This window comes from Lepidochelys kempii, chromosome 1 (assembly GCF_965140285.1).
Source record: "Lepidochelys kempii isolate rLepKem1 chromosome 1, rLepKem1.hap1, whole genome shotgun sequence".
In the NCBI taxonomy this organism is placed as follows: domain Eukaryota; kingdom Metazoa; phylum Chordata; order Testudines; family Cheloniidae; genus Lepidochelys; species Lepidochelys kempii.
The window spans coordinates 117,780,370-117,805,328 of NC_136380.1; the positions used below are offsets into that span (position 1 = coordinate 117,780,370).

The 24,959-nt window shown below is 42.1% G+C and overlaps 1 protein-coding gene across 1 annotated transcript; it reads right to left on the bottom strand.

Moving 5' to 3' along the window:
• Positions 1-762: 762 nt before the first annotated feature.
• On the bottom strand, positions 763-21,295 carry LOC140905030 (interleukin-1 receptor type 1). The gene is made up of 12 exons (XM_073327545.2): positions 21,227-21,295; positions 20,378-20,513; positions 17,315-17,381; positions 14,668-14,926; positions 14,142-14,328; positions 9,208-9,370; positions 8,711-8,776; positions 7,586-7,709; positions 4,666-4,814; positions 3,580-3,723; positions 2,185-2,352; positions 763-1,359 (listed from the first exon to the last, which is right to left on the bottom strand). The coding sequence occupies exons 3-12, from the start codon at positions 17,373-17,375 to the stop codon at positions 980-982; spliced, it is 1,701 nt and encodes a 566-aa protein (XP_073183646.2). The 5' UTR covers positions 17,376-17,381; positions 20,378-20,513; positions 21,227-21,295; the 3' UTR covers positions 763-979.
• Between the last annotated feature and the right edge of the window lie 3,664 nt (positions 21,296-24,959).

Here is a 24,959-nt window from a genome sequence, read left to right on the forward strand (position 1 = left end):
TATATATCTTACAGGATTTTATGAAAATATTAAGGATAGGAATAAAACTGAGTTCTTTGTGCAGAAGATTTTCACCTGCAACTAAGTATGCTCTACACAGTATAGTCTGCTCACCACCAGCTCTCCTCTCCCTCCTCCTTTACTTCTTTATGAAGAACTAAAATGGGAGGGCAGGGGGGAGGGTTTCTTAGGACTACAGCACAGGAGAAGGAAGCAGGACACCTGGGTTCTATTCCCTGGTATGGCACAGGCTTACTGATTCACTTGCTTGGGTAAATAATGGCTACCTAACTCACGGTAGCTTTGTACAACACCTAACACAATGGGGCATTGATCCATGACTAGGGCCCAGAGATACTATCGCAATATGAATAAATAACAACTGTAGATGCCGCAATAATTGTAAATAATAATTAAATAAGTTCAAACCATTTCAAGAATCTCAGGTGAAAGAAGGTTTAGAAAAACAAAATGTCTTTAAAGAGCAAGAAAAGAGACGAAAATAAAAGGGAGGCGTGTGAAATGAGGAAAAAAGGTATGACTTGAGTTTGCAAGTACCGCAATCAGATCAAATTATTTTCAGCAAAAAAAAAAAACCCTCAACAGAACCACAGTATAAAAATCTAGACATAATGAATGTTCATTTAATTGTATTTGTTATTTAACCTCAATTTTTTTTAAAAAAAAAAACCACTTCTCTGCAATAAGGTTTCTTTTAAGAAATTGCAAACATTATGTGCCACGGCATTTGCTACATGTCCGCTTTAAATATCCGAGATACTGAGACAACGATTCAGATACCTCCCAATATCAGCACCATGGCATAGTGGCAACTGAATTATGTTGTAGGGGGTCTTTTTAATCTTGAAAACATTTAAGTGTGTGAGGTGATCAGTTGGTAATACACACTAGAAGCTTCTGAAGACAAATAGTAAATATTTTAAAGTGAGCTGGTCTGTGCCATTAAAATACGACATCATCATCTTTCTGTTGCTGCAGAATAGCTGAAAGTTTTTGGAGCCAAGGAAGACACTGTTTGTCTGGGTGGCATTCGGTATCTCACATTTTTCCAGAACTTTGTATTTGCTGAGGGAGTTTTCTCTGTGAAGTCCGCTTTCCACCTGATGGCCCCATGCTTTTGTTTAATGTATTTGATGGATTCTGGCATGTTCGTGTAGTCCTGTATTTTATCTAGTTCAATCAGAATAATTTTTATTTCATCACGGATAAGAGCGTTGTACACAGCCAGTTGCTGTTCAAAGGTATCTTCTAACACATTGTAACTCGCTGCTTCGGATTCTAAAATTATCATCAGTCTTCTGCTTCGTTTGATGGTTTCATCAATAACATTGACCACAGCTGTAAGTAATGCAAGAATGATCAAAGTAGCCATAGAAAAGTTTCAACTTATGCAAAACGTCCCTCATTATTTTAAAAGTACAGACTTATGGGGCAGTGGCTCGCTCAGAGGATTAGTAGAGTATAGAACCTTTTATCAAACAGATTGTTAGTTCAAATCCAGTTCACTTCAGCAGCGATCAAAAGTGGTTTCTACCTGAGAGCTGGTCAGTAACCTGTGTGAAATGAGTTTGTAGTCTAGGTCTCATTGAACAGACATCCACACCACAAAACCCACTAATGGCAATGGTGGGAGGCAGTGTTCCCTGGTGGATAGAGCACTGTACTGGGACTCAGAAGACCTGGGTTCTACTTCCAGTTTGCCCATTGGCCTGCTGGTTGACCTTAGGCAAGTCACTTCACCACTCTGTGCCTCACAGTTTCCCCATCTGTAAAATGGGGGGTTCTTACCTGCTTTGCAAAGCTCTTTGAAATCTACTGATGGAAAGCTCTACATAAAAACTAGATTATTATTATTATTATTATTTATTATTATCATCAATTCTTTGGTATCCTTGTTATTCTCACTTGATTTTTTTTTAAATTAAATAATAGCCATCTTGTATTTCTGTCTCAGAAGAGGGAATTCTTCGTAAGGAATAGTTGCTCCAAGTCCCTCATCCTTAAAAATCAGCAATGGTATAGTCAATTCAGCTAAACTAAGTTTACAAAATTAGTCAGTCTCACATTGTTTTTTTCATCACCAGCATACACAACAAATCTTAGAACAACATGTCAAAAAGAAACATAGCCAGGGTAACATTAATTTTGCTGTTTTTAACATACCTTCCCCCAGTAAATCATCCCTTCCAAGTATAAAAAGATTATATCCACACTGTCTCTCTAAGACCTCAGGCAGTATTCTCAGAACAAAGTTGTTCAGGGTATAGACACATCTCACCCCACTGGTTTTTGGATACATGACATATGCATCATAGATCTTCCCATCTGAAGCTATAAAGAAAGAGCAAGAGACTCCTTTAAAAAAACCCTACCTTTATTACAATTTTTAATTGTTTAGCATTTAAAATCCTCTGGCAAACAACCAGGAAAGGGGATGAAATGCTCTAAAATGAAGGATGGATGACCAGGCATAGATCTAACTCATTCTCTTCTCATGGATGAGGGGTTTGTCACCAGGTGGATTGGGCACAGCACCCTATGATCTGCAGGGAAAGAAGTCCCAGCCCCACAGGTCCTAGGTAGACATCCACAACGCATACCTACCTCCTCCAGAACGCTCTCCAGCCCTCCTCCTGCCTGACAGTGTGGCATGCCAGAGAGCCATGCTGCCATTGGCTGAACACCTGAGCTGGTAGGAAATGCCAAATATTTGTCAGCAGAAAATTTGAGAACATGTTGGGGTTTAGATTTGGTAGAAGTTTCCCACCCAAAAAAATTATAATTTTTTCATAAACAAAACAAACAAAAATGTTTGAATGCTTTTCAAAAATCATTTTGAGTACAAAAAAAATTAATTGTTTTACCAAAACCCCAAATTTTGTTTTTTCATTGAAATACTGGAAATTTTTGTCAAATGAAATCAAGGAATGGGGCAGTGGTGGCACTTTTTCCCCCTTTGGCACCTGCCTCTCATAGCTTTCAGCTTCTAAAAGGAAGGGGATGGATAAAAAGAGGAACTGGTCGACAATGCTCTCACCTTGAGAAAAGTCTGAGAGTCTGATTTTCAAAAGAAACATTCCAGGCAAAATCTCATATTGCCTCTCCTATACAAAGCTTTCTAAAAAAAAATATTTCAGTTTTAACCTTGGACAGTACCATTGCTGCTAAATGGCAGTATGTTGCTCTGGTGACATCTACTGGTCACCAACAGGTAAGCTACAGAGCTTCTGGCAAAACAAGGTGCATTTTTTAGCAAAGCAGACAGCAATCTGGGGAAAGCATGGATTTCTGGTTGAACCACCTAACCATCATTGCCACAGAGACTTCCAATTGTTCATCATCTTAGTATTTTATGCATTTTACTCACTCATTTCAGTGTTTTCAGACATCTTTTCACCTTGCATCTTTGAAAACACGCTCCAATTTCTTTAGAAAATTCTAAACAAGTTCTACCATGGAGGTTGTTTCTTCCCCATCATCAAAAGACCTTCCTAAACACTCTTGTGCAAGTTACAGGAATCAATATAAAAAGGTAGCAAACTGGCTGCTCTGACATACCTTCTTTCTTTACAAGAGCACAGCAAGAACTACGATACCAGAGCACAATGTCAATCTTGAAAAGCTTGAAGATTAATAAAGTAACAACTGTTAAAAGCAGCAATGCAATGAATCCTCCAGTCAGTGATTTGTGAAAATCTACCACTGCATCAGTAAAAGAAAAAAAGAAGAAACTGTGGAATTTGTCCAACTTTGAACTTTCAAACAACTGTAGTAATATTCAAAAGCTACGTTTCTATATTCTCATTTTTTTAATAAAAAGAAACTATACATATGTATTACTATAGAGCAACCATATCAATTATTGGTTGGGCAAAGCAACAAGTAGAGCATCTAATACACAGGAAAATAATTAACATTTTATGTTTTCATAACACCTGCTACAGGAGGATGTGAATGCTCTTTACTGGCATGAATAAATCCTCATAACAGCTCTCTAAGTTAAATAGTGTTAGCAGTAGTTTATAGATAAAGAAATCTTGGCACAAAGAAATTAATACACAAATTTTCAAAAGTAACCCCTAAATTTGATCCACTATGATTGATTGATTGTGTGTAGTCCAGGTTGAGGATTTCTGATGGTTAGTGTGTAAGACAGTGAGTGAGTCAGGAGACTCAATTTCTATTCCAAACATTGTCACTGACTCAGTGTATGGCCATCAGCAAGTCATTTAGGCTCAAATTTCTGAATGCCTCAATTTTTGATCATCCAACATACGGCAGAGTAGTTTTGAACCTTGCTCCTTCATTTCTATTCCTTGAAAGCTTCTCATAATTTACTCTAATGTAGAAATCCCTCCAAACTCTGCTGTTTAAAATTTCCCTTCACAGTGTGTACATTCAGCCCTTTTATTAATCTAATCTCCTAAATCTTCATATGCTCCCCTCCAATTTCTACAAACACACACACCCTACCTTCCCCTCTCATTCCTGCCCCCACCCCAGCTCACACATCTTAAGGTTAATCATAAGGAAAAGCAGTTTATCTATCTACATACTTATATGACTCCCATCATTGTGGTATCTGAGCACAGTATCCAACTCTTCCTGGGAAAGTCAAGTCAAATGTATCCAATAATGGGTTACCTCTGTGTTTTAATGCTATATATGTTGCAACTTGACCAAAGGAATTCAAAGCATGGCAGACAAAGCGATGTTCGTAATCCTCGCTATTCACTTCAGAAATGTTGAGCCTCACCGTAGTGAGAGGGCGTCCATCAAAGAAAGTTTCTTCTCTATCCAAAAGGTAGCAAACACAGTAATAAAAACAACTCAATCCTTACTGAAGTGGTTTCTTCGCTAGCAATCACAATAGTCACTGATCTTCAACTCTATGACCATATATCAGATTCTTTTCAGAACTGATGGATAGCTGGACTCTATAAGGGAATCTTCATGACACTTCGTCTATCTCTAACAAGCAGGATGGAGATCGGGAGACATCCTTATATAAACACAGTTGGTGCACCGTTTACTCAAAAGCATACACAGTTTCTATAGGCTACTTGTATAAAATATTTGCTTTATACATTATACTTACGGGTACATTTCAGCTTGCAAAAACATGAATGTAGGGAAAGGATTGTATTAGAGCTTTGAATGTCTTTGAACTCTGTGGATACAGCTGTAGAGGCCACAGAGATGGCTGGGGGAGAACGCCCCCCCAGCATAAGTACACATAAGGCAGCTACAGGCTGCCACACAAGGTCCCTCTTCCCTCTCACTGCAAGCCTGGTGCAGGAAATGTGCCAGGGGTGGGGCTGGAGCTAGAGGATGTGGGACCATAACACTAATACGATTCTGGGAGTACCATCACCCATTGAACGTTCAGGCACAACTGCCATTTCAGCCCCAGGAGTAGCACAGAATTAGGAGGGCTTAGTCCTCCCCACCCTGGGCTGGGAGGTTTGTGCTGCACTTTTAAGAGGCCCAGCACAAATTCTTCCCCATGGTATTTTCCAAGGCCCCCATGGTGCTAACCTTATCACACCTTTGGTTTGTAAAGTGTGGCAGGGTAAATGTTGCATTAGAAACTGTAACTTTTTAGTACTGGGAGAATGGGGGATATAATTTATCTTGTTAATTTCATATTACATCTCTCACATTAAAGAACCTATCTGCTTATCCAACTAATGTTTATTACTGAAAATATTCTATTTACCATTTGAAATGTCAACTAATTATTTAAATATATTCAAAAATGAAGGTTATAGAGCTTATACCTCAGGGATCTGTGGATTAATTATCTATCACATACAATAAAATCCATAAACTAAAAGAATATTATTGAGGTTGTAAGGTCAAAAGTTAGGAAATGCCAGAATTATGACTGCACAACCTTAATCTGGGCCCCCTCTATGGCTGCATTATGATACAGTCTTTAGTTACATGATCACTTACTGTATTTCCACAGGACCATCCGTCATTCAGTGCACAGGATGGATGGTGCTCACTTAGTGAGCAACTATTCAATATTTCATTTTCTCCTTGTTGTTCAATGTGTAACCCTATTTACCACACACTATCCAGACCACACTCTGAAGATAGAATTAGAAAATCCCACAAGGAAATTACTATGGCTTTTCTTCATTACAGTATCTGAGTACTTCATAAACATTAATTCATTTATCTTCACAAAGCCCCCATGAGATGAGGGGGTGGTGGAAGCCCCGTTTTGCAGATTTTTTTGCAAACTGAAGCACAGAAGGATTGAGGTCAAAAAGTGTCCACTAATTTGGGGTGCCCAATTTGAGGAACCTAAGACTCTGTCCCAGCCCCAGTCCTCCCGCCCAATCCCAGTCCCTTTACCCAGCCAGTCCCAGTTCCCCATCCCAGCTCCTCATCTGCTCCATCTGTCTCCCCAACCCTGGCACCCAGTCACCTCCTCCCCCAATTCCTCCCCGACACCCAGCTCCTTGTCCTAGTCTCTTTTCTCAGCCAGTCCCAGTTCAGATCCTGTACCCAGACTCATCATCAGATCTGTTTCCCCTCCTTGCCACCACCTCTCCTCACCCCGCTGGTTCTCAGTCTCCTTGCTCAGAAAGTCCCAATCTTCCCCTAGCTCTTCATACAATCTCAGTCCTCCCCACACCTACGGTCTCCACATTCTACCTGATTTACCTGTCCAGCTCCCAGTTCTAACCTCCTTGCCCACCCCAAGTCCCTGTTTCCCTCAGCCCCTCCCTGCCAGCCTCCAGTCACAATTTCTGCCTCCCAAATGTTCCTTGTCCCTGTCTAACCCCTACATGTCTGGGTGTAGTCCCCCCTGCATTTGAATCAGGCAGCTTCCTCTCTCACACTGCCTGGGCCCAATGAGGTGGGGGTGAAGGGTGTAGTCAGAGAGCACAGAATGGGGATTCTCCCTGCTCTCAATTCAGGTGCCCAGACCCAGACCGGGCAGCATCCCAGAGCTGCAAGTGCAGGGAAAGTCCTGCTGAGCCCTTGGCTGAAGCATGTTCCATGTGGATGGAATCTTTGGGGAAATTTACCTGTAAAATCTAAGAAGTTTCCCAGTCTCATAATTTAGCCAAATTTAAGCAGATTTTCATGGGGATGGCAAAATACGCATCCCTGACACAGAGGCTACCCCCAGCCAAATTTAAAGCCCCTGCTTCAAAGCATATGGGCCCTAGAGCATTTCAAACAAAAGGTTGCCAGAATTTTGTAACATTGGGTAAAAAGAAATCATTTTGCCCCAATCTCATTCTCAGAAATGTCAGAACCATTTTGACTGGAATTAAAAGGAAAAAAAAAATCAGCTTGTAAAATTTCAGCACAAACCATTAAAGTTTGGCAAAGTACTAAGCAACGGAAAACAAGGTCTTCTAACTGGAAGTGTTGGGAACCTTAGTAAAAGGCAGTGCTACCAGCCCTACCCATAATTAGATCACAAATGTGTGTTTATTTGTGTAACAGTAAATTTTCATAGCTGATTCAAACAAAACAGAGAAATTATACAAGATTTTAGCTGAGAATTCAATACATTCTGATCTGGAAGTATACTTACTCATAATCTTCCTCTTCAAAAATTCTACTCTTGTAATATATATCAATGTATGTGTCGTTGACTGTCCAGTACACCTGAAACACTTCAGCGCCTGTTACATTGCAGTCCACTATGACGCGTGAGCCTACAAGACAGTGTTACAAAATGGCAATTTAAATAACTATATTGTAGTTAAGGGCTATACAATTCCTTACACTAATACATATAAGAATGCTATATCCATTGGAAGTCAGCTGCAGGCATGGAAGGAGCAGAGGATGGGCAAAGCAACAGCAGCTCCACACTACACTCTCCATGCCTTCCCACTCCATTTCATAGAAACCCCTCTGACCCAAATGTACAAGTTCCAGGATCTGCAGATTAGGAAGGGGACTGGCTGGGCCAGAATAAGCTGAATCCAGGAGGGAATAGGCATTCTGTATGGCATCAGCCACCCAAAGGTTTCACAGGGGTTTCCACATCTGTAGGCATTCTGGAGCAGCCACTTCCAAAGAGCACAGAAGGAGCTGTGCTACAGTGAAGGAGAAGGCTGGGGAAAGCAACATTGCTCCATACAACTTCCTCTGCCTCTCAAAAAAATTCCCTAGACATTTCCTAGGGTTTGGAAGGTCAAACCTCTTGTCTGTTCCACCCTCTTCTCCTTCAGGAAGGTACTATATGAGAGACCTTCTGAGCTGAATCTCATGGAGTTTCCTGGCCACTAAAGGTTTGTCTACACAGTAGCTGAGAAGGTGATTCCCAGCGCAGATAGACAGACATGCACTACCTCTGCTTGAGGCAGCCTGTTAAAAACAGCAGCATGGCTGTAGCAGCTTGGGCTAACCACCCGAGTATGTACCCAGGGGGTTGGGAAGAATTAAACTCAGGCAGCTAGTCCATGCCACTGCGGCCACACTGCTATTTTTAGCATGCTAGCTCGATCAAAGCTACTGTGTCTGTCTACCCACTCTGGAAAGCATCAGCCCAGCTGTTGTGTAGACACACCCTTAGTAGTTTTTTGTTGCATAAGGGGCACTTTTGCTGTAAAGGAGGATATGACTAAGCAAACGGCACTTGGAAATCCTCTTGAGTCTAAATTCTGTTTAGGACACACATCATCATCTTGTTGTAAGGAAACTTGCTTACCGACTTCTACTTCAATGGAATTGTTTCTTGGGTAAAATATTGCTGGTGGTGTGTTCAGTGGACTCACTAAACAAAAAAGCAAAAGTTATTTCAGAAATTCAATGGCAGCTGCAGCATATAGTAAGTGCTACACTACCACAGTGATGACATTCCCAAAGAATGCCTTAAAGAAAGACATGCAAACAGTGACTTCTGAATAGATAGTGATCAATATTAAAATGCAATGGCCAAGCCCTTGATGTTTTTGTTTGCTACTTTAGGTTAATTTACTCTTCTCTCCTCTTTAAGCTCTGGGGCTGCTCTATCTTGGCACAAGGGGATCAACCCTCAACACAATGGCAGCAGGACCACAAGAATACAAAAGTGAAGTGTAAGCCACCATCTCTCTCTCTCACACACACACACACACACACACACGCTGTGTTGTTCTTTAGCTGTAGTTGAGAATCTGGGTAGTATTCTTGAAGTACAATGACATAAAAAATAAAAGGTTATACCTGTCACAGTTAGACTAATGTCTCGTGAAATGTTATATTGTTTTCCCTTGTAAGTATATGATGTTCTGCATGTATAGTTTCCTTTGTCATGTAGAGTTGCATTTTTAATCACAAGGTAATCATTGGAAGAGACAAACCTTTCCTCTTCAAGCAGCTTACACTCCTAAACACAATTACAATGCTCTGTTAAATCACAGATGGAATACAATATCATGTCCCTCCAGGGCTTGCCTAAACTTTTTCTGGACCATGAAGCTGGGATAGTCTCCCTGGTTTGTCATGGAAAAAGACAAACATTTCCCTAGGCTCTGAGGTTGCGATTCAAACAAACTCCAGGTCTGTCCACAGACAGGCTTACTTACAATAACTCATTTTACAGAGGGGGAATTAAAGCAGGGAGAGGCCAGAATTTGCAGAAATGTCCACTAATTTAGGGTACCTCAATGATCGGGCACCCACCCTGACATACCTTGTACCTGATTTTTCAGAGTACTTAACTTTTTTTTAAATGGAGCTTTGGATTGCGCAGACATTAATCCATCCTCACAACACTCCTGCAAGGAAGGTGGATAATTATTATTATTCAGATTTAACAGTTTGGGAAATGGAGAAAGGAAGACAAAGGAACTTGCCAAAGTCAGACAGTGGCAGAGGTAGGATTAGATCACAGGACTTTCTGGCATTTCCTGTTTTTTGAGTGCTAGACAACTTTACCAGCATTCTTTTAATGTATTTTTATTATGTCATAACCAAGGACTGTTTAGTTAAGAAAAAAACAATTTCTATTATGTACAACTGTAACAGTCCCCTTCATAAATAGTCAAGATAGCTTGAACTCCTCACGCTCAAAACTGCCACACAGATTTCTACCACTTAAGCTAAAGGACTAACAGCAAGGAGCAGGAACATGTTGTGTACCAGCCACTGGAGGAAGTCATGTAGCACATGGGAATGGCGGGCTACATATGCAGCAGTAGCCCCATTTTACAGGTTGCACAGCCAAGCACACAGATCTAGTACATTCCTTCTAGTAGGCAATGTGGAAAAAAGGAAAAGATTTGAATCTGCCATATTAGAGATGTAGTCATGGGTTTCTGCATCCAGCAGACACCTGAGGATACCATCCCGGAGATCCTACGAGGATCGACTCCTCTCTACTGACACCATGGCAGAAGATCAACGCCTTGAACATCTTCCTGATCCCCCATATTTCATTTGTCCTGAGGGGTTCTGCAATGGTGAAGGTACCTCTTAACAAGACGGACAGCACCTTCAGGCAGCTAGTAAAGAAGTGGATGTTTCTTCCCCAGAGGGCCAGCAATGAACTGATGTACATCTCGCACAGGCAGAGAGGCACCAAAGTCCCTTGAATGGGTGATCTGTCAAATGTTGCAGTGATCACTCACGCCTTCTGATGTGCCTGGGTGCAATGGTGAGGAACTTCGTGGAAAGTGCTATGCATGACATCATCAGGAGGTGAATAGCCAGGACCCCTTCCAACCAAGATGTCACCACCTACTTGAGCGACTCACTGGAAGGCAAATTTGGAAGAGAAGGGGGAGACTGCTTCATTCTGGACTCGTACCTGCAATGCTATGCAATGACTGGAGAACATATCAGCTGGCACTGGATGTGGTGCGAGGAATGCCAGGAGCTGGGAGTCCTAGTGCCACAGGTGAAAAATACAGAGCACACAATCATCACTCCGAGAGCTAGAACCATGCTGGAGAGGACCCTGAAGGATGCCATCTGCTGTCAGTACATAGAAAACCTGAAACGGAAGCCATACCAGGGCAAGGCCTTTGAGGTGACGTGAAAGTGGGATGCCAGCAACCACTCTGGGGGCAGTTTCACCCAATTTGGCAACTGGAGGTTCATCCACAGGACCCGGCTCAACTGCGTCCCACTGAACTGAGCCATCTGCCACGGGAATCAGGACAAGCAATGCAGGAAGTGCGGCTATGCCAATGGGACACTACCATACGCCCTGTGTAGCTGCAAGCCCCATTCCAGAGCTTGGCATCTGTGACACAGTGCCATCCAGAATTGCCTAGTCAGAGCCATCCCGCCATCCCTAGGGAGGTGGCTGTAAACTCTACCATCCCCAGAATGGACAGCCAACTGCAACCAGACAGCATCATCATCAACAAGGAACGGAAGAAGATCATCATGATGGATGTTACAGGTCCCTTTGAAAACCGGACCCTGGCCTTCCATGATGCCCGATCTCAGAAGCTGGAGAAATACATCACTCTGGACAAAACCTTGAGAGCTAGGGACTACGAGGTTCAAACTCACGCACTGATTGTCGGAGCTCTGGGTGCCTGGAACCTTAGTATTGTGCGAGTGTTGAGAGAATTGGTGAACACTACTCTTGACTGACGCAGCAACTCATGATGTCAGATGCCATCAGATGGTTGAGGAACATCTATCTAGACCACATCACAGAACACTGGCAATACCAGAAGAGATGAGCTGGAGTGCCGATGAGCAGTGAAGTCAGGAAAGTAACTGAAATACTTCCCTGATGGATTGTATTTTTTAAGGGATGACCTATCCTAATTTCTCAATGACTGAGGGACAATTTTCTCTCATTGCTATATTTGCTTTCCACAACCAACTTTCTGTATAACTTTTTCATGAATGATGTACCCGAATATTTGGATATTAATATCTAAACTGTATCTTTAGAGTTATTAATCTAAATTTGGGTTATCACTGATTATGTACTATATGTATTGTATGACTTATTCATTTTATGTATTTTTGGATACTCTAAGAACTACACCCAGATGTATAGATACACTTTCATTAAGCTGTGTATTATATAATTTTTTAAATATGTTCCCTGAGTTTTCAGAATTGACCCTTGTGTAACTTCTCAAGCAGGTATGAATCCTTGCTCACTAATAAGGCTTGTACAGGACACCAAACACCAGCGTAGAAAAAAAAAGGAGTCTAGAACTCATTGTTGGAGAACCATTAAAAGCAACTACACCTCTACCCTGATATAACGCTGTCCTCGGGAGTCAAAAAATCTTACCACGTTATAGGTGAAACCGCGTTATACCGAACTTGCTTTGATCCACCGGCGTGTGCAGCCCTGCTCCCTGGAGTGCTGCTTTACCGCATTATATCTGAATTCGTGTTATATCGGGTTGCGTTATATTGGGGTAGAGGTGTACATATCAAGGTCCTAAAACTGAAACTCCCCTCAAAATGCATTCACAGGAAAAATTTTAAAGTAGTTTTTTTATTTTAATGATTCACCAACAAAACTGGACTTTGAATGAAAAACCCATGTTTTAAAGAAAATAAGAAATGCTAACATTAAAGAATCATCATGTTTTCCATAACCACCCTTTCTAATAGATTAAAAGGTAGAAGGGAATAACATACTCACTTATAACATTGAAATATAAAATGAAGAATTATTAATGGTAAGATTAGGAGCTTTGATAGCTATGTTTTTAATCATTTGTAATTATGAGTTGTGAATAAGTACAAATGAGGTAACACTTAGGTCAAGGCCTTGCTGGAATAAGTGTGGCTTTGGCAATTCCTTTATACAGAATTTATGATTTGCTTAAAATGATTTTATTGCCAACAAAACAAAGGTAACATGTTGTGCGGGAAGTCTGGGGGTAAAAAACACACAATCCTGTAACAAGAAGAAGCCTTTTTTAAAGAGAAGATCCAGGGTAGGGGGACACAAAAACAACATGACACCAAAACTGCAAAACCAGGGCACCTGAATTTGGGCATGTACAATGCATGGGTCATTTAAAACCCAAAGGGTTGATTTGTTAAAAGCCAATTGGATAAATATTAAGTAATCTGTAATGCAGAAACGTATAAAAAACCTAACTGAACCAGGGTCCAAACTGGAGAACCACCAGACCAGAAATTGAAGGACAGGACTGAAGAGATCAGGGAAACAATGACCATCAAGAATTCTAGGAGGACTTCTGGTGCCCCAGAATGTGGTAACTTGAGCCCTTTGCCCACTCCATTTTGTCTGTTATTATTTGTCTGGCATAAATGTATGTCCAGACACTATAAGTGACAATAAATAAAGGCCAAAATTGATTACGCCCAAATTGGATGGACTTGTGACTCAAGCTTCCCAACTTTTACCCCAATATCATGATCACTTGGCTCTCAGCCCAGCACACCTTCTTTGCAAGGCCAAAGAATATCTGGATGGGGGAAAGAGCTGCAACAACCACTGCCATTTTGACTGCGTAACATAATTTTATAATGGGAAGTGTGAAGCAGCCTTTACATAAGAGGGAGCATAGCAACCCTACACCAGATACCTTCCCTTTATGAAAGATGAGAACATTGTTTACTAAATTTGTTTTCACAAGGAAATTATATTCAAGGCAGTTATACTTCACTAGAAAGTAAGTCTGTGGCACCTCCTGGCTATGTGGTTCAGTGGCCCAAATTTGAGTTCAATTTCTGATCCATAATTCATAAATAAAAGGCACAGACCAAAAGGTAGGGGGTCTCTAACTAGTACGTGCCTTTAGAGAAAACAAAAGCTAAAGGTGCCAAGTATCAGGGGGTAGCCATGTTAGTCTGTATCCACAAAAACACCAAGGAGTCCGGTGGCACCTTAAAGACTAACAGATTTACTTGGGCATAAGATTTCATGGGCATCTGAAGAAGTGGTTTTTTACCCATGAAAACTTGTGCCCAAATACATCTGTCAGTCTTTAAGGTGCCACCGGACTCCTTGGTGTTTTTTTTAAAAAGATAAAGGGTAATTGTCACCTTTTCTCAGTTTATTTTGCAAAAGCTCCTCTCACATTTAAAAAATGCTGTAGTTTTTCCATTGCCATTCATAAACATCAGTGACTGATATTTAAAAACACTGACTATAGTTTACATATCAAGGAGTTATGACCACATAAAAGTACTATTTTTACCTTATACCACTGAAGGGGCAAAGTATTCTCCTCATCTCTGAAATAATCCAAATGAGGACACACAACCTTAGCATTTGACGATGTTAGTATCTCCTCCCCGATGGCAAATTTTTCATTAAAGCATAAACCATAAATATTCTTGAAAACTATTAGGTTCATATACATTTTTCTGCAGCTTGATAAATTCCTGCAATGGAACATAAAATAGCTGAATTAAACTATTTATCATATTATCCACGTGTATAGCCTCACAACTTCAAGACATGCAGCTTCTTTTAGAGGAGGGGTTTGGAAGTCTGTAGTTTCTATAGTAAGCTGACCATCCTATATTTGGCCCATCTTGAAAGAGTAAAAATATTAAGAACATGCCCTCTATTGTATTAATTCCCTCCACAGAAGTACTTATGAAGAAATGTAACTATACACTGATTATCACACGCACCCCCCACAAAAAAAGCAAAACCAAAAAACCCTACACACAACTTTGCAGCTTACTTCTGCAGTCATATAACTTTTTTTTCTTTACCTTATAACACATTCATAGGATCCTGAATCTTCTAAAGTTGCAGGGAGAAACCAAATGAAGTTCTTTTGCTGGTGAATTCTGGAATGTTTGTCTTTAGCCACAGATATTTGGCTACCAGTTTTGTACCAAGTCAAGTTGTAGTCTGTGTTTTCAAAATTCAGTGTTTTATCTACTGAACAGTTGACAGCAAGTGGCTGTCCATCATGTACAAAATTTTGCTTAAGAAACACATCATTCACATCATAGACTTTGCATTCCTCTAAAGGAAGACAAAATGAAAAACAAGAGAAGAGCTTAAAAATTGTGAAAAAAAATTTGAGTTTTGTTTCTTAACTATGTTGACAAAGTTTACTACAATTTCAACATTCATCCTTAATTCAATTACAGGAGAGAGAACTACTGTTATTCATCTTCAGACTGGAAGATACCACGCAAGCATACTCAGACAACGTGGTGGATATAGCTAGGCAACTGAAATGAAATATTCTGTGTTCTGCATGCCTCAACTTTAAATGTGGGCAAATCCCTACTGCAGGGCTGCCATTTTTGTGTTTCATCTTAGATGCAGAATGTTAGTGAATCATTGTTTTCTCTGACACACACACACACACAGACAGACTTCTTATTTGTTCTTACTTTGTTTCTTAACTTAGCTTCTTCATCTGAAATAAGCCATCAAGAAAGAATAATGTACGTTCCCATTTTTCTGTATGTAAAAGCATCTAGTTTGAAGATGAAAGTATAAATTGTACACATATCAAGGGATTTCCACTCAGCCACCTTCTCATGAGTATGAAGGGTATGATTTTTAAAAGCACTCAGTATTGGCCTACTTCTGCTCCCACTGGGATTCAATGGGAGCAGAATTAGCCTAGAGGTGAGCATTTTTGAAAAATCCTACCCTATGAACCTTTACTTAGAAGTGTCAACTCTGGTTTTATGGTCATATTTCAAACTCAATCACTACATGTTGCTCATCTAAAATTCCTTTTGTTTCAGCTGGACATGGTTTTCTTCCTCATGCTCTACTTCACATTTTTTCTGTAGTACTGTGTGCTGTTAAACTGTTGCTACAGCTTGTGACAGAGGGCTGTATTTTAGTGGTGGGTGAAGTCGTCATTTCTGTGCCTATAGAGCCAAAGCAATCCTTCCCCTTTTAAATGTGGAGGGTATGAAACACATGCAAATATTGACCTGATCTGGCTATAAAGAACATAAAGGGTATTGGAATAGGCTCCTTTCTGCCACCAAACCCTAAGTGGTATCCAAAACAGCAGTGGGAGAGAGGGGGGAGGAGGAGGAACGCGGCATGCTCGGGAAAGAGGTGGGGCTAGGGTGGGGATTTGGGGAGGGGTCCAATGGGGCAGGGAGTGGGTGGATTTGGGGCAAGGCTGGGGGTGGGGGAGGGGGAGCGTAAGCACCCACCGGCGCCAAGGAAAGTTGGCACCTGTGACCCTCACCAGAATGGTCTGTTAGAAACTCAGTGAACAAAAATTCATGGAGTTTCTCTTTTAAAATCAGACTGTGTCCTGCTGCAAGGTTTTTGGATAGGAGGATTTGGCCCTTAGCTTGAAAAGCAATTTAGGAACAGAATATAAAGGCAATATATGCTATTATGTAGCATTATCACTGTGATATTATTACTACTGTTACATGATCAGATAACAATGGACAATATGGCATGTTATTGTGCAAATGATATGCTAATAAAAATAAGCTTTTTTTTCCTAACTGTAGAGGCAAAGTCACAATTTCTTGTATTACTGCATATATGTTTAAGATAAATTTTCGTACTGTATCTCATCTATATATTTTTTTAACTTCAACTATATTGTATTAAAAAACACAGTTAGGGAAAACCAGATATTTCTCCCACCCCAAACATCTAAATTCTAGTTCCACCTATTAGATCAAGTGAAGAAGCATTTTAGGTTATCGTATTATAATAATGTATTTGTGCTGGTATATCTGATAAGGAAGCAAGGCATTAACCAGGATATATGGAGATCACACTAGCAATTCATATATTATTTCTTATTTTCACTAAATGTGCACATTTTGCATTAGTAACATTCTATGAAAAGACGAACTAGACTGCAATAACTGTCTGTCCCCAATGGCATCTTATTCAGACCAGATCTATTAGAAATGTAAAGAGAGAGAGAGAGAGAGAGAGAGAGAGAGCACGAGCAGCAGCAGCAGATCTGGATTGTTAGCCCATGGCTGAAGGGCAGAGCAAAATGGATGCAATTCAGAGCTATATCTATTACGAAAAGTAGGTTATCATAACTAAGTAAAGTGATTAACTGGTTACAAAGTTGATATCTTCCAGTTTGTGACCATGTGTATGTTTCATTATAATGTGAACGCATTCAGCAAAGCTAAGCCCCAAAAGTTGTTCAATAAGGCATTCAATATGCAAGAATGCTGCATATTACACTCTGCTTCAAAGACTTCTACTGTTATTAAGACAGTATGCAATGGAAACATTTGCATCCCCTAAGCACAGAAGTCCCACTATTATTAAGATTGCTTATCTTTAGATGTACATATATTTGGAAACAGCTACTCTCAAAGAAAATTACTGTAGTGTGTGTGAAAGAACCAATTTAGGAACAAACCCTTAAGGATCCACTGATTAACTTACCTGCCTTGACTGAATAAAGAAATACTGTTATACTGCACAAAAACAATGTTGTTGATGTCATGCTTCACTAGAGAGGGTGATAAAAAGAAAGACCTCAATAATGGCTTTCAAAAAAACACTTCAAAGCTGAATTTCAATAGTTTATATTAATGCACACTCCACACATTATTTAAATTTATATAGTACTTTTCTTCCAGAAGGCTCTCAACACGCTTTACGAATTTGCAGTACATTGGAGGGAATCACCTACCCAGTAGTGCAGTGGTTTTTAAAGCATTGGTCTGCGGACCCCTTGGGGTCTGCAGACTGTATCTAAGGGATCCATGAAAGGTTGTCTTCACCATAGAACAATGGTTTTCAACCTGTGGTCCACAGACCCCTAGGGATCCGTAGACTGTCTAAGATTTCCAAAGGGATCGCACCTCCATTAGAAATTTTTTAGGGATCCACAAATGAAAAAAAGGTTGAAAACCACTGCACTAGTGAAATGCACCCATCTCTGGGATGGAACAATGGGACCATTCTGCACCAGTCACACTACACAGCACTTGTTTTCTATTAAAAGGGGCGGGGGGGGGGGAGTGAAGAATAACTTCTTCAGTTTAAACAAAGGGATTTTAGCTAGGAAGAATATAATTACCTAAAAACTACAACTGGAGCAGGACACTAGGGTTAACCACCTTATTCTTGTGAAAAGGGCCACAGGATCTTTAAACGATCACTGGTTCACATCTCAGACTGAAGATGCCACTTCCAGCTGAGCAGTACCCCACTGCACAATATTGGGAGATTAGCTCAGAAGAACGCCATGTACTGAGTCAATAGCATTACATCTTGCAATACCTGCTTGCCTTTTATTTTTTAAACTCCTCCTTATAAGTTTCCCTTCTAAGTATCGAACAGGACCAGTCGTGCTTAGCTATGAGAAAGGGTGAATGGCTGCAAGAACGTTGAGCAGAAAGAGTATGTTGAGCATTAAAAAGTAAAGACAAACGTTTTTGGGTGGAATTTCAGAAACTTTATAACTTTTTGTACGGACTGAGTAGATTTTTAATACCAGATATGTTAGCCTCCAGCTGTCTTATCTGTACTTAGTACCAAGTAGTCTGACTGTTGGGGGTGCCCCCATAAATGAAACCTTGAGAAACAGAATGCTGGTTTCCTGCTGTTCTCTGGCCAAATCTCCAGTGCAGTTCCCTGCATGCTGCCCCTCCTCTCCAAACTGTTCTTTCAATCCACGGAAGCTTCCTTCAGTGTGGGAGAGCTCTAAACAGGACATCCCTCCCACACACAGGCACAAAACAACTTAAAGCAGGTCCCCCCTCTGGTTATTGTCACTAGGGAGAGGAGAAACATCCACCACTGTGAAGGTAAGTTGCTGCTCAGTGTGCTGAGTTGGACCCCTGCTTTAAGGGCCTAATCCTGCACTCACTGAGGTCAGACACAAAACTTCAATTGATTTCAGTGGTGCAAGATCAAGCCTTAAATGTTCCTCCTCCTATCAGATTCCCCACAAGAGCAAAGCTGCACTTCTCTCATTCCACACTATTCCCCAGTGCTGGCTCCCCATCTTATTTCCTCTTTATTCCTCTGAATATTGATATATCCAGTTAAAACACTAGAATTAGTCTCATCTAATCTTTAAAGAACTGTAGTCTTCAATTCATGTAGGATGAATTTTGCATATTAATGGCTTTCTTTCTAGGAGAGTTTTGAATGCCCTCTGACCAGACAAATGAATCAAAATTGTAAAATATGAATGAGTCCTGTTTCTCCAACGTGAATGGAACAACACATAGGCAGGCAAAATATCACATTGTTCCTTTTAAATAAATCCATTTGTATTTCGTACCAGGAAAAAGGGAAATGTATTTTTAACAATTTTTATAAACTGCAAAGTATTCTGAATCCCGTTAGTCACCACTTAAGAATTCACACCTCTTAATTTTCTCACTTCTGATCAAAAGAGAATTGCTCTATAATTGGATTAAAGTCTTTGCAAGCAAAGGCACTCCTTCCAGGAAAGGATCACTTGACATGTGTTTGTACATTTAACTGTTACTAAAGATTTAGACCCCGATCCTGAAACTTTATCTGAAGGGGGCGGACCCTCAGGCACAAAGACCTGCTGACATCATTGGAGTCCAGCCATGGGCATGCACTTGCAAGATTAGGGCCCAAGTTATATTCATTAAGTATTTTCTGTGAGTAAGAAGAAAAACCTTCAAAACAACCCAAGTGGATAACTACAAAGCAGCATTATTTCTTGAAAGTCCCAACCAGAAGTATTTGCATATACTTAAAAAACATATGAATAAGAAAGTAATTTCTTGGAGTTGTAAGAAGAACGTAACTGAGTCACAGGTTCAATTTCTGTACATTTTAACTAGAGTCACAGCTCTGTGATCCATGCTCAAGAGAGTGTACAGTGATTGTGGATACTATTCTCCCAGGTGATCTTCCCGACCACAGAGCCAAGGCAGAGTAAAGGGTCCTTACATGCATATTTTCTCTCAGAAATTCACGCATAGTAAAACAGTCATTAAAATAATCACTCTGATATTTGCAGAGAAAAATGTTGCCTGATTTAAAAAGTACTGGACCCAATATTGTGACCCGATTCTCATACCCATACCATCCAAAAGAGACTTAGGCTTCCCCTCTCCCCACATAAAAGTCCTCTTTTAAATACAAGATATTCAAATGTAGATTTTATAGCACACGCTGGATGACCTAACATTTCCATCAGGAAACCAATACCTCCAGTTTTGAGATGCTAACTGGACTGTTTAGGTGGCAGTCACAGAATAATGTGAGACAAAGTAGATGAGGTAATATCTTTTAGTAGACCAGCTTTCTGTTGCTGAGAGAGCCAGCAGTTGGTCCAGTAAAATATATTACCTCTCCCACCATGTCTCTCTAATATCCTGGGACCAACACAGCTACAACTACACTGCATTCAGAACAACGTATCATGCCAGCAGTAAAATCAACAGGAGACCCTCCCCTTTAATATGTATTCACTGGGTGATCACCGTGTAAAGACAGGGAAAATAATCTTACCCACTTATCTTCTCTTTTTGTATATATCAAGTGTATCCCATTTGAACATGTTTTCATGCAGCTTTCTCTTCCTTTTGATAACACAAACTGCTGTCAGAAATGAATCGTGGGCTGCTTTAGGTATTTTTAATATTATCTATTAGGATGGAAAATAGGTTTAGAAAAAGGAAGTTCAGTCTGCATGCCTTTTAAACGGAAGCTCCAATTTCAGAGGCTTGGCTCCAGACTGAGCGAGAATCTTTTTCTCGCTCGGGTTTCCCGGAGGCGGATACTCATGGGCTGTGATCACCGCTCATTGTAAAGCCCTCCTCACGCGAAGAGTAGAGGCGGCTGAGGTTGTTACTCAACCTCGGCTTGCATAAGACCGCCCCAGCACGTGGGGCTCCCGCCGCACCTAGCACGCGACCCACCTCTAGCTAGGGCGGGGGTCTGAGTCCGGGTTAGGGGGCAGCCCGAAGGCCTGGGCACAGCGGCCGGGGGCATGGCACGGGGCGGGGGCAGTTCCCACCGGCTCCCCAGGGCTGCGGACGCAGGGTTGCCGCCGGCTCCCGCAGCCTGTGTGGGCAGCGCTTTCCGCGGCGGGGCCGGGGACCGAGCCCCGAGCCCCCTGCGGGCCGCCCGCCAGCCGCGCCCCGCAGCCAGCCTCCCCGGCAGGTGCCCCGCGGCAGCGGTCGTGGGTAACCCCGGCTGGCTGCCCCGCGGCGTGGCGTTAACCCGGCTCCAGGGGCCGGGGCTCCCGGCCCGCAGCGGGGAGAGGGTCCCACCCGCTCACAGCCCGCCCGGCCAGCGGCATCCGCGCGGTTCCCCGCCCGGGGACGGACCCGGCCAGCCCCCGCTCCCCGCACCAACCTGCTGCCCCGGCGCTGCCGCCTCCTGCCAGCTGCCGCCCGCGTGGGACGCGGGCGGGGCCGGGGCGGCAATCGCTGAGCCGGAGAGACCAAGCGCAAAGGAGCCTCCAGCCAGACCCCTCTTGCTACAGCACATGGGGCAGAGCCAGCTGTGCCTGGGGTCACTCACAGCTGGCCTGAGGGAGCAGCTGTCCCGATTTTATAGGGACAATCTAGATATTCTGGGTTTAGTCTTATATAGGCACCTATTACCCCACCCCTAATTTTTCCACACTGGTTATATCCTCACCTTACAGCCCGCTGCTGCTCAGCTGCCCATGACCTGGCCCCAGCCACTAATGAGGACTTGTCTGGCTAAGGCGGGGGGGAGAGGTATATTTAACCCTACCCTTCCATGAGTGCAAGGGACTGGACTAGATGGCCTACTGAGGTGTCTTCCAGTCCTACACTTCTATGAATCCATATTAAAAGTCCCAAGCCTAGAGGGCAAGGCCACCAGCTAACCCAAGTACTAGCCATGTGGGGCTTGCTGTGTTCACCAGAAACGCAAATACAGATGTAAAAACTGCAGCTATATCTCCACTGCTACCATGATCAACCCCGCTCCTCCAACATGCCTTTCAAGATCAGTGGATCCTACACGTGCCTTTCACAACCTGTGGCCTACCTCATCCAGTGCACTAAATTCCACAATAGGAACTATGTGGTTGAAACCAGCCAATCACTACACTCTCAAATAAACTCACACAGGAAACTGATAAAAGACAAACACACCACATCACCGGTGAGTGAGCACTTTTCATAACGCAATCACTCTATAGCTGACCTCTCTCAGTCCTTATCCTCAAAGGAAACCTGCACAACACTTTCAAAAGATGAGCCTGAGAGCTTAAATTCATAATTCTGCTAGACATTAACAATTATAGACACAATAGGGACACTGGATTTATGGTTCAGTACAACAACCTGTAACCCCCAACTGCATAGGCACTGACTTTCTGAAGCACTTAGACGAGAGGAAAGTGATCAGGAACAGCCAGCATGGATTCACCAAGGGCAAGTCATGCCTGACTAATCTAATTGCCTTCTATGATGAGATAACTGGTTCTGTGGATGAAGGGAAAGCAGTGGACGTGTTGTTCCTTGACTTTAGCAAAGCTTTTGACACGGTCTCCCACAGTATTCTTGTCAGCAAGTTAAAGAAGTATGGGCTGGATGAGTGCACTATAAAGTGGGTAGAAAGTTGGCTAGATTGTTGGGCTCAACGGGTAGTGATCAATGGCTCCATGTCTAGTTGGCAGCCAGTATCAAGCGGAGTGCCCCAAGGGTCAGTCCTTGGGCTGGTTTTGTTCAATATCTTCATAAATGATCTGGAGGATGGTGTGGATTGCACCCTCAGCAAGTTTGCAGATGACACTAAACTGGGACAAGAGGTAAATACACTGGAGGGTAGGGATAGGATACAGAGGACCCTAGACAAATTAGAGGATTGGGCCAAAAGAAATCTGATGAGGTTCAACAAGGACAAGTGCAGAGTCCTGCACTTAGGACGGAAGAATCCCATGGACCGCTACAGACTAGGGACCGAACCGGCTGGTGGAGTTGTTCATGGGATGGTGGGAGCTGCTTGTGGGATGCGGAGCTGGTGGAGTGGAGCGGAGCCCTATGGAGCTGCGGGGCAGTCAGCTTCAGATCATGTAAGGTGCCCCTTACCTCTCTTCCCTCCCACCTCCCCCGCCCGATCTCCACCCAGGTTGGGAGGTAAAGCTCTGCAGATAAAGTTTTGAACTCTGGGGCTGCCCTGACCAGGGACAGAGACTTTTGGGTCATTGGACTTTTGGGACTTTGGGTGATTTCGGGTTGCTGGACTCAAGAACCAAAGGGAAAGGACATGCCCCAATTTGCTTGGGGTGGGTTTTTTGCTCATAGGTTGTGGTATGAATCCTGTTGGTGGTGTTTCCCCAACATAATGCCACATTGTTTCTCTCTGTTATTAAAAGGCTTTTTGCCACACTCAGACTCTGTGCTTGCGAGAGGGGAAGTATTGCCTCTTGCAGGTGCCCAGCAGGGGTGGTATATATTTGTCCCAGCTCATTGGGTGGGGGCTTGAGCTGGTTTTGCATTGTGTTATTGGAATGGATCCCCTAGATATTAAACCCAGCCCTTGTTGCTGCCAACTCTGACGGGCAGAAGGGTTACATAATGTTGAAACAAAAAGAAAAGGAGTACTTGTGGCACCTTAGAGACTAACAAATTTATTTGCAAAAAGAAAAGGAGTACTTGTGGCACCTTAGAGACTAAACAATTTATTTGAGCATAAGCTTTCGTGAGCTACATGCATCCGATGAAGTGAGCTGTAGCTCACGAAAGCTTATGCTCAAATAAATTGGTTAGTCGCTAAGGTGCCACAAGTACTCCTTTTCTTTTTGCGAATACTGACTAACACGGCTGCTATGAATGTTGAAACAGTGTAAGTTTCAGCGATTTAAGCAGCAATTGGATTGAAAGTGAAATTCAATTAGCCAGTTATTGGGGTAACCGGTTTTATGAATGAATGTTGTTTCATTCATAAAACTTTGCTTATGAAGTTATATTTATAAAGTGAACAGTTAAAAACAATTTCATTGATCAGTTCTACAGAATAAGTGGTAACTTCTTATGCTAAACAATCTGTTCCACTTTGCATTTAGCTGTGATGCTGGGAGTACCTTTCCCAGACCTGAAGAAGAGGTCTGTATAGCTCAAAAGCTCAGAAGTTGGGCCTATAAAAGATATTACCTGACCGACCTTGTCCCCCAGGGTGCAGTCACTTTGGGGATCCCTCCCTGCAAGGAGGCTGCTTTTGCTCCAATTAGAGAGAGAACACATTAGGGCACGGAGAATCTTTGATTCGCAGATTCTAAGGCCACCAGAAGGGAACAATGTGATCATCACTCTAACCTCTTTTCTAATACACGCAATAGGACTTCCTCAGAGTAATTTTGCACACAACCCTCTCTGTGAAGGGAGGAATAGGAGCTGGCACTGAACCACCTTACAAAAGCATTTCTTCCCTTGCAGCGGGTAGAACTGAATTTCCTTTATTCAGATCACAGACATGTAAAGTGTTGCTGTCATTTATACATTATACCCACTTTCTGAACTCTGAGAATACACACATAGGACAAGATGAGGTAATAGTGCACTGACATTTCCTTTAAATGCCTCTGTCCCGCATAAGGCAATTCCCTCACATTATGATGTCCCAATTTATGCAGATGTTGCGCTTTACAATTGTTAGGCTCTGATAGAGACCTCCCTAGGGGATGGGGGAGCAGGCAGATACCGGAAAACAGTGTTGGTATATAATACTCTAAATGTTTTTATTGCTTACAATACAAACCCCACTCCTTCCACATTCACACTTCTTTAAAGTACACCAGAATCTGAAGATCTGAAGGAAACCCCGATGGCCAGTCGAAATTCAGTCCGATCACAAGGCATGGGGAGCCCCACATTACACGCCTCTTTTCCATGATTCTGGGTCGGTGTCTGACTCCAACTTCAACGATAGCAAAACAGTCTTTTTTATAAACCAGTCCGTCGCATCATTAGCTCTTTGTCTGTTTACTAAGCATTTCATCCATAACTCCAGAAGAGCAGTTCCAGACATGCCACCATAATCCAAGACATTCCATTTCCTCTAATGGACATGACCAAGTTTGTTTTGCACAGATAATCCTTGACAGCTCATA

Excerpts from the sequence above, each read along its gene's own strand:
- LOC140905030 (XM_073327545.2), bottom strand. The coding sequence starts at position 17,375 with ATGACATCAACAACATTGTTTTTGTGCAGTATAACAGTATTTCTTTAT. Across the intron at positions 14,927-17,314 it reads TCTTTATTCAGTCAAGGCAG|AGGAATGCAAAGTCTATGAT; the intron begins GTAAGTTAATCA and ends GTCTTCCTTTAG. Across the intron at positions 2,353-3,579 it reads TGCTCTTGTAAAGAAAGAAG|CTTCAGATGGGAAGATCTAT; the intron begins GTATGTCAGAGC and ends CTTTCTTTATAG.